Source organism: Mustela nivalis (genome assembly GCF_964662115.1).
Source record: "Mustela nivalis genome assembly, chromosome: 4".
Lineage (NCBI taxonomy): Eukaryota > Metazoa > Chordata > Mammalia > Carnivora > Mustelidae > Mustela > Mustela nivalis.
The window spans coordinates 12295103-12307123 of NC_139023.1; the positions used below are offsets into that span (position 1 = coordinate 12295103).

Here is a 12021-nt window from a genome sequence, read left to right on the forward strand (position 1 = left end):
AGGGGTTAATTATGTAATTGTCTACTGATACGTCAAATGGATTTATTCCTCCATTTTACCTATCTTTTTTAACACAATTCTACCACGCGTGGTTTGAAGTAGTTCATTACTTAATCTCTTGCTGAGAGAGCAACAGAAAGTAATTAAGAAACAGGCTGAATCAGTTTGCAAAGCAATGCCATACAGACTAAGAAGGGAAGATTTAAAGTCTCAAATGACAAACATCTCAGTAATATGGTCATTACCATTATTATTAATAATTAAAATAATGATGATAATAATAATAGACCTTGCTGATAATTTTCTTCTTGTGAACTCAAAGTAATAAAAAAAAAAACCACTTTACTATTTTTATCTCTACATAGTTCATCATGTTAGGTGGGGTCTGAAATTATCATCTCTGGTTGACATGGAAAATATAAGAGAGAGAATTGAATCTACTGGTATAAGATTATACAATAAATAAGTTGGTGGCAAGACTCAAAATCAGACTCTCCTCATAGTTTATTCAAAATGTTTTTGATGAGGGCACCTGGATGGCCCAGTCAGTTAAGCAACGGCCTTTGGGATCTAGCCCCGAGTTGGGTTTCCTATTCAGCAGGGAGTCTATTTCTCCCTCTGCCCCTTCCCCGACTCATGCTGTCTTTCTCTATCAAATAAATAAATAAAAATTTTTAAAAATTATTTTAAAAAACCTGGAACATACAATGCATATTTTTCTGCAACATTTTTTCCTTAAAATGTAAAATATCATTGACTATTTCCATCTTGATACTTCTAGATTTATCCTATCAATTTAATGGCTGTGTTGTTTTAATTTTCTGTTTTGATCAAAAGTTGTAGAACAATTAGAACTTCTGCCATATTTCACAGTTCTACACAGTGATCATATATTTTTGATAACTACAGCACATTTGCTATAATTACAAATTCATAGTCTTCATCTGGCATGTTTTGACATTAGTTGAGAAGCCCTTCCCTCCCCATATTTCCCCTAAAGTTTTGTTTACATCTGCTATGCACATCTTCTTTCTTCTGCAAGAGCAAGTATTCAGAGATGAAGGAACAGGAATTAATTTTTAGGGTTTTTAGGCACATTTGCACATAAAAAATTAATGACCTCCTCATGGAGCAATCTTTTTATCTTTCAGTAATTGCCATTGTAGGATCAGGTGTTTGGAATATCATTTAAGGGAGGACTGAACATTGAAGAGATTGGGGAGAGGAAGATGACATGTCCTTGGCTGTATAGTCTCATAGGAAAATCACAGGAACAATACAGGAGACCAGATAGAGTCTCTAGAGCCTTTCACTGTATCTCAGTGCCTTCAGGAGGGCAGAGTCATGTAGTAATGACGACAGTCTTGACTTCTGTGACCAAGTTCCAACAAAACAAAACATCGAGGCAGAGCCAAGCTATGATGGGATAGGTCCCAAGATGATGTCACATCTTGGTCCTACATAATTGGAAACTGAGTCCCCTTGCTTCCTGTAAGCAGAAATTATTTATTGCAAAAGTAGCTGTGCAATTTGCAGAAAGTTTTCACGTTCATGATCTCATTCAGGATCTCAGAATCAACCATGTGCTTCAGACCGAATGTCTATACTGTCCCTTCTTGACAGAGGAAGAACTTAGCTCAGAGTTTAAATGATTTGTCCAAGTCACATAGCTGTTAAGGGAAGAGCTAGATAGAGAATCCTCCCCCCTGTGACTGACCTCTCTGTGTTCCTTCAGCATCACACCACACTTCGTCCCAGCCCTCCCGTACCAGGCAGTGCTCTGGAGATAAGCATATTTGCCAGTGATTCTACCAGCATGATAAATACCTCAAGAAATATAAAATAACAGCTTCATATTCAAACTCCTTAGCCAACTCTGACTCTTATTTTATTTTCTCTAACTTTTGAGTTTGCTTAGCAACTACTAAAAACAAGGAAACAGCAATTGTCTAATTAAACAAAAGCCCAACTGACAACATTTTTCAGTAACATGTTTTTGAAAGCAGAAAAAAAATGGGAGAGGTTGAGGGAATCCTATGCAGAAGGGATTTCTTGTAGTGTTACTGAAATTTAGAGTACAAGCACTCAGGTTCTCTAGAGGAAATTCCGGTAATCTCTTAAGTATATTCTCAAAGTTTGTTTGGAAATAATTCAGAAAAATAGAGTAAAATAGAAATTTTATCTGGAACAGAATGGATCAAGCTGTAACATATTTCACAGACCTTTTAAGATTTTAAAGTGGTAAAACCAGGCTTTAAACATTTTCATAGCTCTGATTGTGCCTAACTCATTATTTTGGACATAATCAGTGCAATAAATCATAGCTAACACTTACTAAGTATTTTCTACATGCCAGGCACTGTTGTAGACACTCTATATGTAATAATTCATTTAATCCTTACAACAATCCTATGAGATAGGTACTATCACAATCATCTTCCCTTTATGGATGAGGAAACAGGTAGAGAGATGTCAAATGACTTGCCTAAGATCAGGCAACCAGAGCCGGAATTGGCTTCAGCAGCCTGGGACCAGAATCAGTTCCAAACCTAAACAGTATTCTACCATGTGAGGGTCCTGAATTCCCCAGAGATATCTACTTTACCCAAGGAGTGGGTGTGGTGTGCCCTGTGATATAACCCATTTATTTGCTTGCTTTCTCAGGCCAGCTGTGGTGAAGAACAGGAAGAGACTTTGTTTGGAACCCTGGGTTATTGGCCTCATCACCTTTATCTCCCTGATTGTCGTGGCCGTGTGCATTGGACTTACTGTTCATTATGTGAGATACAGTAAGTACGGGCTTCCCTGGCATCATGTCACTTACCCCCAAATGTTTCCTGATGTGCATTTTGGTTTTGATTTGCCTCAGGCTTATTCATTCATGACTACAACTCATTGGCAGAGCATTCTTTACCTGCCTTGTCTCTCTCACATAATCCTTATAAGCCAAGGAGGATTCTTTCTTCTATCTTTGATGTAGCAATGCTTCCTGCTGGGAATAGCATGCTAGTTTTTATGTTCATTAATAAGCGATAATCAAATATTAAATAGGGGAAGACCATGGGAGAGCTAGAGTTGAACGTGTTGAGTTGTTTGAGGATGCAGAGCAATCACCTTGATTTAAAATTATTCCAACTTACTAACATCCTGAGAGCCCAAAAGATAATTACATAATCAAGGATCATAGAGAAGTCATCTCTGTTCTGTACTAATAAGCTGGAAAAATGCTCATAATTATATATTGTTTAGTAAGTGTCTGTTTCTGTTGTTTTTAATCTCATTTTGGTATGTATTGCATGTGATTAAAGAGGATAGAATATGCTGAGAAGGTTAATTATAAAGAGGTTCACTCTGTGGTAATCAGGTATCTCACAGCTAGATGAACCATGAGTCTGCTCTGTTATTAGAAAGGTCCCCAGGGTACTTCAGGACTGTTCTTCCAGGGTATAACAACCCTTCTGAAGTTTCCCTCTACTCTGCCTCAAGTTATAATTAGTTGACTCCACTATGACCTATTGGCTTAATATCTCCCTTAGTGACTAGCTAATGCTTTGATGTTCAAGACACTGTAACCAAAGAAGCTAATTACTTGATTCTAATTTAATTGGGAATTTGCACAAGTTGCTTTCTTGTAAAGAGACAAGGTGATCTGTAAATTGGTTATCGTCCTCCACTGACAGACATAATCTCAATTCCAGCCTCAATTTCTAAAGCAAGGTAGATCATTTCTGGGTAGTTTAAAGAAAATATATTTAAAGTAAAGACCGTTTTTTGGTTGAGTTTACTCATACACTTAAGTCCTTAAATTTTGGAGTATCTACATTTTGGTTATTTCTGTGGACTGTCTTTTTAATTAAAAAGAAAAAAAATGGCTAAAATAACTTTATAATTCTACAGTTCCATTAGGAATATATTGAGTCTCATTATATTGTAAGTGTCATAATTCACAGGTACTTAACACTATGTTTTGTTAATTTTTAATATTCCCAGAATTTAGAAGGATCTTGCCACATATTAAATAATTAATATCTATTGAATACTGAATGATAAAGATTAGTGAATCAAACCTATGATATTTTCAAAGGGACATACTTTGGTTTGTTTGACATCACAAAGAATTCCTACTAAAGCTAGAGGTCTCATTGTCTCAGTGAGAGAAAATGTTTCTTACTGCTTCTCCATTTGCCTCTTCCCAAGCCATCTTGCTCACATGCATACAATGAAAACCTGGCAAGATTTTTCCAGTCACCTGTTCCTGCATCCTATTGTTTGAATGATCAGTTTAGTAATATGGAATACCCAACTTCCACACTGCCTACACAGCACACCTGAATAAACAGTTACTGTCTTACATGTGTGACTTGCCCTCTGTTCTGACAGAGAAACAAAGAACAGAGTGGATATAGCACATGAGCATTTAGGAGTTGGCATACCTAAATAAGCAAACTAAAATAAATAGTTACAGAAACAGACAGATTAAGATGGAGGTGACTTACCTTGAAAAAAACAACAACGACATTATTTTGGTATAAAGCCCAGGACTACAGAGCATTGTGTGTGGCAGCTGGTGTTCAGGGGCCTTTGGGACTGCATTTCTGTCCCTCTGTGAATTGAATGATAGAAGGTGACTCTATTATGAGCAACATCCTTGTAGATAACAGATTCACAAACTTTTTCAGAAAATTGTCAATAAACTAATGTTCATCCTTAATTTTCTTATTTTTCTGTTAATAGTCCCCAATATTTTCCAACAACTACACATGCCATATAATTCTAGCAACTGGGAAATATTGACATTTAGTGACCTGTTTGAGTCTATTGACTCAAAGTAAAATATTGACTACACACAAGTTGTTAATTTGGTTGAGGTATATGAAATCAATGGTGTTTGACCATTTGGGGCTTCTAGAATGGTAATTTCAAATTTATTAATCTAATAATTTTTTTAAAGATTTTATTTATTTGTTTGAGAGAGAGAGTCAGAGAGAGAGCATGAGCAGAAGGGAGAGGCAGAGACAGAAGTAGACTCGCCGCTAAGCAGAGAGCCAGATGCAAGGCTTGATTCCAGGACCCTGGGATCATGTCCAGAATTGAAAGTAGATGCTTAACTGACTGAGCCACTGAGGTGCCCTCAATCAAATTAAAAAATATATATATAGGACTAAAATGTGGAAGAGTCCATTCTCCTCTCTAGATACTAACTTCCCAATGAGGGGTTATGTCCCATCATCTGCATTATCACATATGGGAATTGGTTAGAAATGCAGATTCTTAGGCCCAATTTAGACCCAATGTCTAATATTTCAGTAAATTAAAAACTTTACTTGAGATTATGTATATTTCCAGGGACCTACCTGCATTTCAGTTCACTCTGGCCATTCATGTCAAGGCTGTTCACTGAAAGGGAGCTAAGTAAAGAGGGAGAAAGGCAAAACCTCCCTAGCCCCTCACTTTGGTGCTAATTCCCGGAAGGTACTGACCATTCAGGCTGCCCTTCATCTCTTTTTGTATCACTGGCCATTCCTTAGCCTTGTCAATCCAACCAAATCCTTGGGACAGCTGGGATGTTCTTTTGCAATTTACCAGTAGTTTTTTCCATAATTCTTATGTATAAGAGACGTCTCCTACAGCTTTGGTGAATGGGTTTGGTTTTTCCCACTCCACGAAGTGGTATATAAAGAAGGTTTGTGCTTTGAGAATTAAACTTTGACTTGAAACCCAATTCTGTCTTTTCTGGCTATGTCATGTTGGGGATGGGCAACTTATTTACATTTCTGAGACTGTAGTCTTTATCTGTTAAATATGAACAATACTGCCTTCCCATGGGAGTTATGGTAAATTAAATGAGATACATGAATATGCTTGGGACACAGGTGCCTACTGTTACTTTCCTTTTCCTCTGGGATTCTAGTGAAGAAGGAAAGAATGAGAAGCAAGAGAGAAGAGGAAAGAAATTGAGATTAGGGGAAGCACACTCCATTATCCTACAATAACCACACACACAGCTGTTTTGATCACCATAATATTCCTAATACTCAACACAGAGTATTGAGTATTAGTTTCTTTCATAGAAAAGGTAGTTAACATTAATATTTGTTGAATGAATGAATCTTCTTAGGGCTCATACTTGTTTCATATAGATGTGTAGATGGATGCTCTATTAATTTTCAGTGGGCCAAAAATGTGGGCTGTTTAACTGGATGCAGAAAATGTACACAATGGCAAGACAAGCCAATCTCTGTGGCTGGTGGGAGAAAACCAGTGGAGTGACAAGGGAGCCAGGCGAAGCCCAGTATCCCTGGAAGGTTATGCCAAATGGCAGCTCTAGCTCCCTAGCTGAACCTCAAACATTTTCATCCTTACCCTCATCTTCTTTACCCCAAATTAATTTTCCTACACTATAGTCCTTGAGACCAAAATTAATATGTAATTTTACTGAGTTGGGAGAAATCTACTTTTGGAATATAAAAGTGCATTTACTCTTGGGAAACTTCCAAGTCCATTCTTGTTTTTATGCTCAGATGGTGTGAATTGCTGCCTCTCGTGGCTAATTCAGGAATCGATAATACATAACTAATTAGCCCATAGGAACAACAAGCATTTCTTATGGATTTTATACTCTAAATCTTATAATGATGAATGCTGTTATCTTTTATTCTGAGATAACCATGAAGCTCAAGGCAAGGTGATAGAGATGATGATCTGAGGTAGGGCCCTTCTCTCTGGTCTCAGTCTTTCTAGAAATCACCAAACATGGAAATAATGATGCTTTACGTACATCTGATAAACAGTATGATTCTTTTTTCCCCTCTCCCTTCATAGATCAAAGGAAGACCTACAATTACTATAGCACATTGTCATTTACAAGTAACAAACTCTATGGCGACTTTGGAAGAGAAGGTTCTAAAAACTTCACAGAAATGAGCCAGAAAATTGAATCGATGGTAAGCACTTTTTTCCTCCATTTCTAGGGCATTTGTTATAATTTTACATCCATTTTTTTGGTACCTAGTTTCCATAATATTCATTCAACTAATCTTGCTTATCTTTGAAAAATGGGAAGCAGCCCTGCCAGAAAGAAGTAACAAAACTGTCAATACATGACTTGGGAGAGTATGTCTTGCAGGGCTGATGCAAGTGACCTTAGCCCTTCCTTCATGTCCCTCCCACTCATTCTTCCATAGCTAGTGCTACAGTCTTAATCAGCAGAGTCCAGAAATTCTGGGAATTGAGGGTGACCCAAAATATGACTGCTGTATTCTATAGAAGACACCATGAGCAAAAGACCATAAGATTGAAACTATCCAGACACATACTTGAATAGTATTTTTATATTTACAAATATCTGACCTTGGACTACTTTTGGGTAGATAAGTTTATAGGAGACACATGGACACTCATCTTTTACTTATTTATTTTTTAAAAATATTTTATTTATTTGACCGACAGAGATTACAAGTAGGCAGAGAGGCAGGTAGAGAGAGGGGGTGGGAAGCAGCTCCCTGCTGAGCAGAGAGCCCGATCCGGGGCTCCATCCCAGGATCCTGGCATCATGACCCTGAACAGAAGGCAGAGACTTTAACCCACTGAGCCACCCAGGTGCCCCTGGGTGCTCATCTTTTAAAGGCTTCAACGTTCATCCTCAGAAATGAATCAAATGTTTTTAAAAGTGGAAAAATTATTAGTATAGACCAGGAGAGCAAGAGCCTGGTTTGTAGTCATTGTCAGATTACTTAGTCTCTTGGTCTCACACACTGAGACCAAGAAATACTTGACATGTTTACCTTGACTCCTAACTTAAAAATTTAAGCTGGTTAGAATTCTTAATTATAGTAGTAAGAAATATCTCCACAAGATGCATTTTTTTACCTTATTGAAGTAAACCTAACAGAACATATTAGGTAGACTGAGTATCCTAGTTCACATGGGCCTTTCTAAGAACATTTTTAATACTGAATTGGAAGCAAGTTATGCTACTATATTTGGCAAATTTTTCACTAGTTTTAAGAACCGTGTGACACTGTCACACACTCATATCTATGACTCAACCATCAGTTGGCAGAATTACTTCATTTCCTGTGTTTACTTACATGGAAGTCTCTATCTGAGAGTATGAACAGTTTCTCTTTCTTAAAAAAAAAAAAAAAGTATGTTTATTCTTTTTAGTATCTTTCTGAGTGTCGATGTCACTCTTGGCCCCACTACTATGTCTCCCCAATACTATAACTTCTAATGCAGAGTTCATTTGAAATCACTGCGTAGAATACCAGAAAAGATTCTTCAAGTTGAGTGCATTGTGAAATGTTGATTAATACTTTCTGTTTTGCTTTGTTTTGTTTTTAAATTTTCCTTAGAGCTTTAAATTGACTTGAAGAAATTATTCTCACTGACATATTTTCAACATTTTTGGAACAGGTGAAAGATGCATTTCATAAATCTCCTTTGAGGGAAGAATTTATCAAGTCTCACATTATCAGGTTCAGGTATGTAGAACTAAAATGCTGACTTCTGAATATAGTTTAAAACTAAAGCTGTGAACTTGGTCACTAATAAATACTGTTGTGAAAAGTTAGTGATATCATATAATTCAATTAAACCAACATTCATTTGACAACTGTTCTAGGTCATGGGTTACAATTTGCTTTATACATTCTCTAAAACTATAAGAAAGCATTTGTGTGGTGAATAATTTCAAAAGACAGAGGTGTTATTGGTGGCTATATGATCGAATAATTTTTTTGGAAACTAATTAGCATGAATAGGGACCTAAGCCATATCCCTTAGTTTAGTAGCCAATCGTCCTTTATGTAAAATAGTGTAGTAGATGAGGTGTTCTTAATCTCCTATTTCTCCATTTTCTTCTCTACCCCTTTCTGCTCCAAATATTTACCTAAGAAAATCTGATCGATAGTCAACCATCAATAAATAGAATTTCAGAGCACTCCATTTTAAGAAAAATACTATATTAGGATCTTAAATAATATATTGTCTAAATACAAATTATTTGAATTTCTCAAAAATAGAATGAAAGCTGTTTCCAGTATTATTTCAATGACAAAAACTCCAAGAATTCCTTCTCAGTCTATCACTTAGCTGACATCTATTCTCCTGCATTTGAAATATTATTCTCTCTTGGATCTGTATCTACTTCTCCCAGCCTTAAAATTTCAATCTCTCAAGGGGTCTTCATGCACCCACATGACTTCATATGCTTTTGAAATCTAAATTTCTATTTCCAATCAAAACTGATGTGTCTATGCACATCCCCACATGGAAATTCCACAGAAAATTCTCTAACTCAAGTGAAACCCAAGTACACTAATGGGAAACATGGATGTCAATCTACATTCCTCCATTTCCTGGGCCCCTCACACTTTATGAATAACTAAGTTCTACAGGTTTTACCTTCCAAATCACTTTCCAATTTGTTTTCTTCTTCCTCCTAGTACTCTTCCTACTTGTTAGTATTTCTTCTGAAATCTATAAGAAGAAACACAAGTTTGTAGGGAAGATGACATCAGTATTAAAGATGTTGAGTTGAGATACTAGGGGACCACATGAACCTGAAATAGGGTCTCACTCAGCGGAAGAAAAGGGAACTGAGTTAAAGATATGCCTTGTTCATTATCAACTAAGAGTACTGGAACATGTGGATATAAGCGGAATTTCTCAGAAAAACGGTAATGCAAGGAAAAAAATGATGATGAAGAAAGCCTGAAGAAAACAATAGTTAAGGAGATGGGGAAAAAAATAGAATCCTAGGTAATATACAGGGAAGGAGAAGAAAAAAAAAAAGAAACATGAGAAAGGCACCACTGACATGAAAGATAAAAATTTACAGCATTGACAAAATACTCCCAAGAAACCAAGTAATATGACTGGAAAGAATTCACTGGATATGTCAATAAGGAAGTCAATTAGTGTAGAGAAAAGGCTCAGTAGAATGGAAAGGGAGGAAGCAGAATGCAAGAAAGTAAATATGAGGCAGAGTGTAATTTATCCTTTCAAGAAGGTTTGCTGTGATGAGAAGGTGAGAGATAAATTGAATATCTGGGGTAGAGACGGGGTTTTGTTTGTTTTATTTCTATTAGTCAGCCAGTATAGGAATAGTCTAAGAGAAAGAAGACAGAATAAATAACTGTTGTACAGATTTGCTCAGTGAGTGAAAGGAGGTGAGAAACAAAAGACATCTTCTCAACAACTCATTATATAGTATTTCACTACAAATAATGTCAGGAGTTCAGCCAATGTCCTTTTGATGGACACTTGGGTTTTACATATTTTTTCTGATTTAAAAGCAAGATTATGATAAACATGTATAAATCTCTTTGTACACACGAGTATATTTGAAAAGAGTGCTGTATCAGAGATAATGGATCATCAAATGTATAACTGATAAACAAAATGTCCATTTTGTTTAAAATGAGGCTCTAATTTATATTCCCACTTACAGTTTATATAAGGAGTCAATACATTGTAGAGTGAGGAGTAAGACTCTCTGAGAACTGATTGCATGTGAAGAAAAAGGGGTAGAGTAGCTGACTAAGAACGAGAAAGAGAAGTCAAGGATGCATCCAAGAAGTAATTCATTCTAAAAACATTAAGGTTGATTAATGCTCTATCTTGAAAATATAATTAGGTGAAGTCAAGACAATTTGGTTAAGCATTCTAATATCCTTAGGTTTAGAAGTTGTTTAGGAGAGCTTGACATTGCTTAAGAGATATGATTGGATTTAAGTCACAGCGAATTAAACCTGAAAACCAAAGCCAGAGTTGACTCCGGATTGACCATACACTATATCTGGTAGTATTAAATGATTGACAAGAGAGTGTCTTTTTATATTAACAACTAGACATTTTGGTGTTAGAGAGACTGTGAGTGTATTAGCTTACTATCAGGGTGGCCGATTCAGAAGTTTCATATGTAGTAAACAATAGGAATATAGAATAAAATAAATTGGATCTTTTATTTTGATTTTTAAAAATAATTTTACATCTTTTAAAAAATAAATTTGTTTGTTTGTTTATTTATTTATTTATTTATTTGAAAGAGGGAGCACAAGCAGACAGAGCAGCAGACAGAGAGAGAGGGAGAAGCAGACTCCCCACTGAGCAGGGACCAACCCCCCCCCCCAATGTGGGGACTCAATCCTGGGACCCCGGGATCATGACCTGAGCTGAAGGCAGATGCTTAACCAACTGAGCCACGAAGACACCCCAAGTTGGATCTTTTAAATTACATTATAAGTTTGTTTTTTGTGTGTGTTTCAAATGAATGATCAAGAAAAAAATAGATTGTTATATTACCATAAATCTAATTCCAAACTATATCTTTTAAAGACATATATATATATTTTTATCTTATTGGTCCACAGTCAAGAGGAACATGGAGTGTTGGCTCATATGCTGTTGATTTTTAAATTTCGCTCTACTGAGGATCCTAAAGCCATTGATAAAATTATCCAACAAGTTCTACCTGAAAAGCTGCAAGATGCTGTAGGACCCCCTAAATTAGATCCTGCATCAGTTGAAATTAAAAGTAAGTTTCTTTCTCTTATTTAGTTTAATTCTCTTACATAAAACAGCTCCATCTTAATTTTGGTCTTAGGCACTAATGGGCAGTTAGTAGAGAGGAGGGAAGGGGCAGAGGGAGAGAAAGAATCTCAAGCAGGCTCTACAGCCAGCATGGAGCCTTACATGGAGCTTATTCTCATGACTCAAGATCATGACTTGAGTCGAAATCAAGAGACAAAAACTCAAATGACTGAGCCTCCCAGTTGCCCCTTAGGCACTGATTTTTTAAAAATTGTTTTGGATGTCCTTCAATTATTGACTCTTGCTACCAATAGAACATTTCTTTGGGATTAAAATGAATTATTTATTTTTTATATTACTCTAAACTTATGCCTCCTACGCAAGTCTGTCTTTACCTCTGGAACTGGTTTCTTTTCCTGCATTGGACCTTACACTTCAGCTATAGCAGCCAATTATAAATGGAGAAAGTAGCTTTGTATATTCTTC

The 12021-nt window shown here is 36.3% G+C and overlaps 1 protein-coding gene across 1 annotated transcript in view; it reads left to right on the plus strand.

Annotated features, from left to right (window-relative positions):
- LOC309863157 (transmembrane protease serine 11E-like) overlaps positions 1-12021 on the plus strand; it is a 43116-nt gene that overhangs the window by 12684 nt on the left and 18411 nt on the right. Inside the window, exons 2-5 of the mRNA XM_082727617.1 lie at positions 2665-2789; positions 6823-6944; positions 8416-8483; positions 11376-11539. Coding sequence (XP_082583743.1) covers positions 2665-2789; positions 6823-6944; positions 8416-8483; positions 11376-11539 — 479 coding nt within the window. The remainder of the gene's footprint in view (positions 1-2664; positions 2790-6822; positions 6945-8415; positions 8484-11375; positions 11540-12021) is intronic.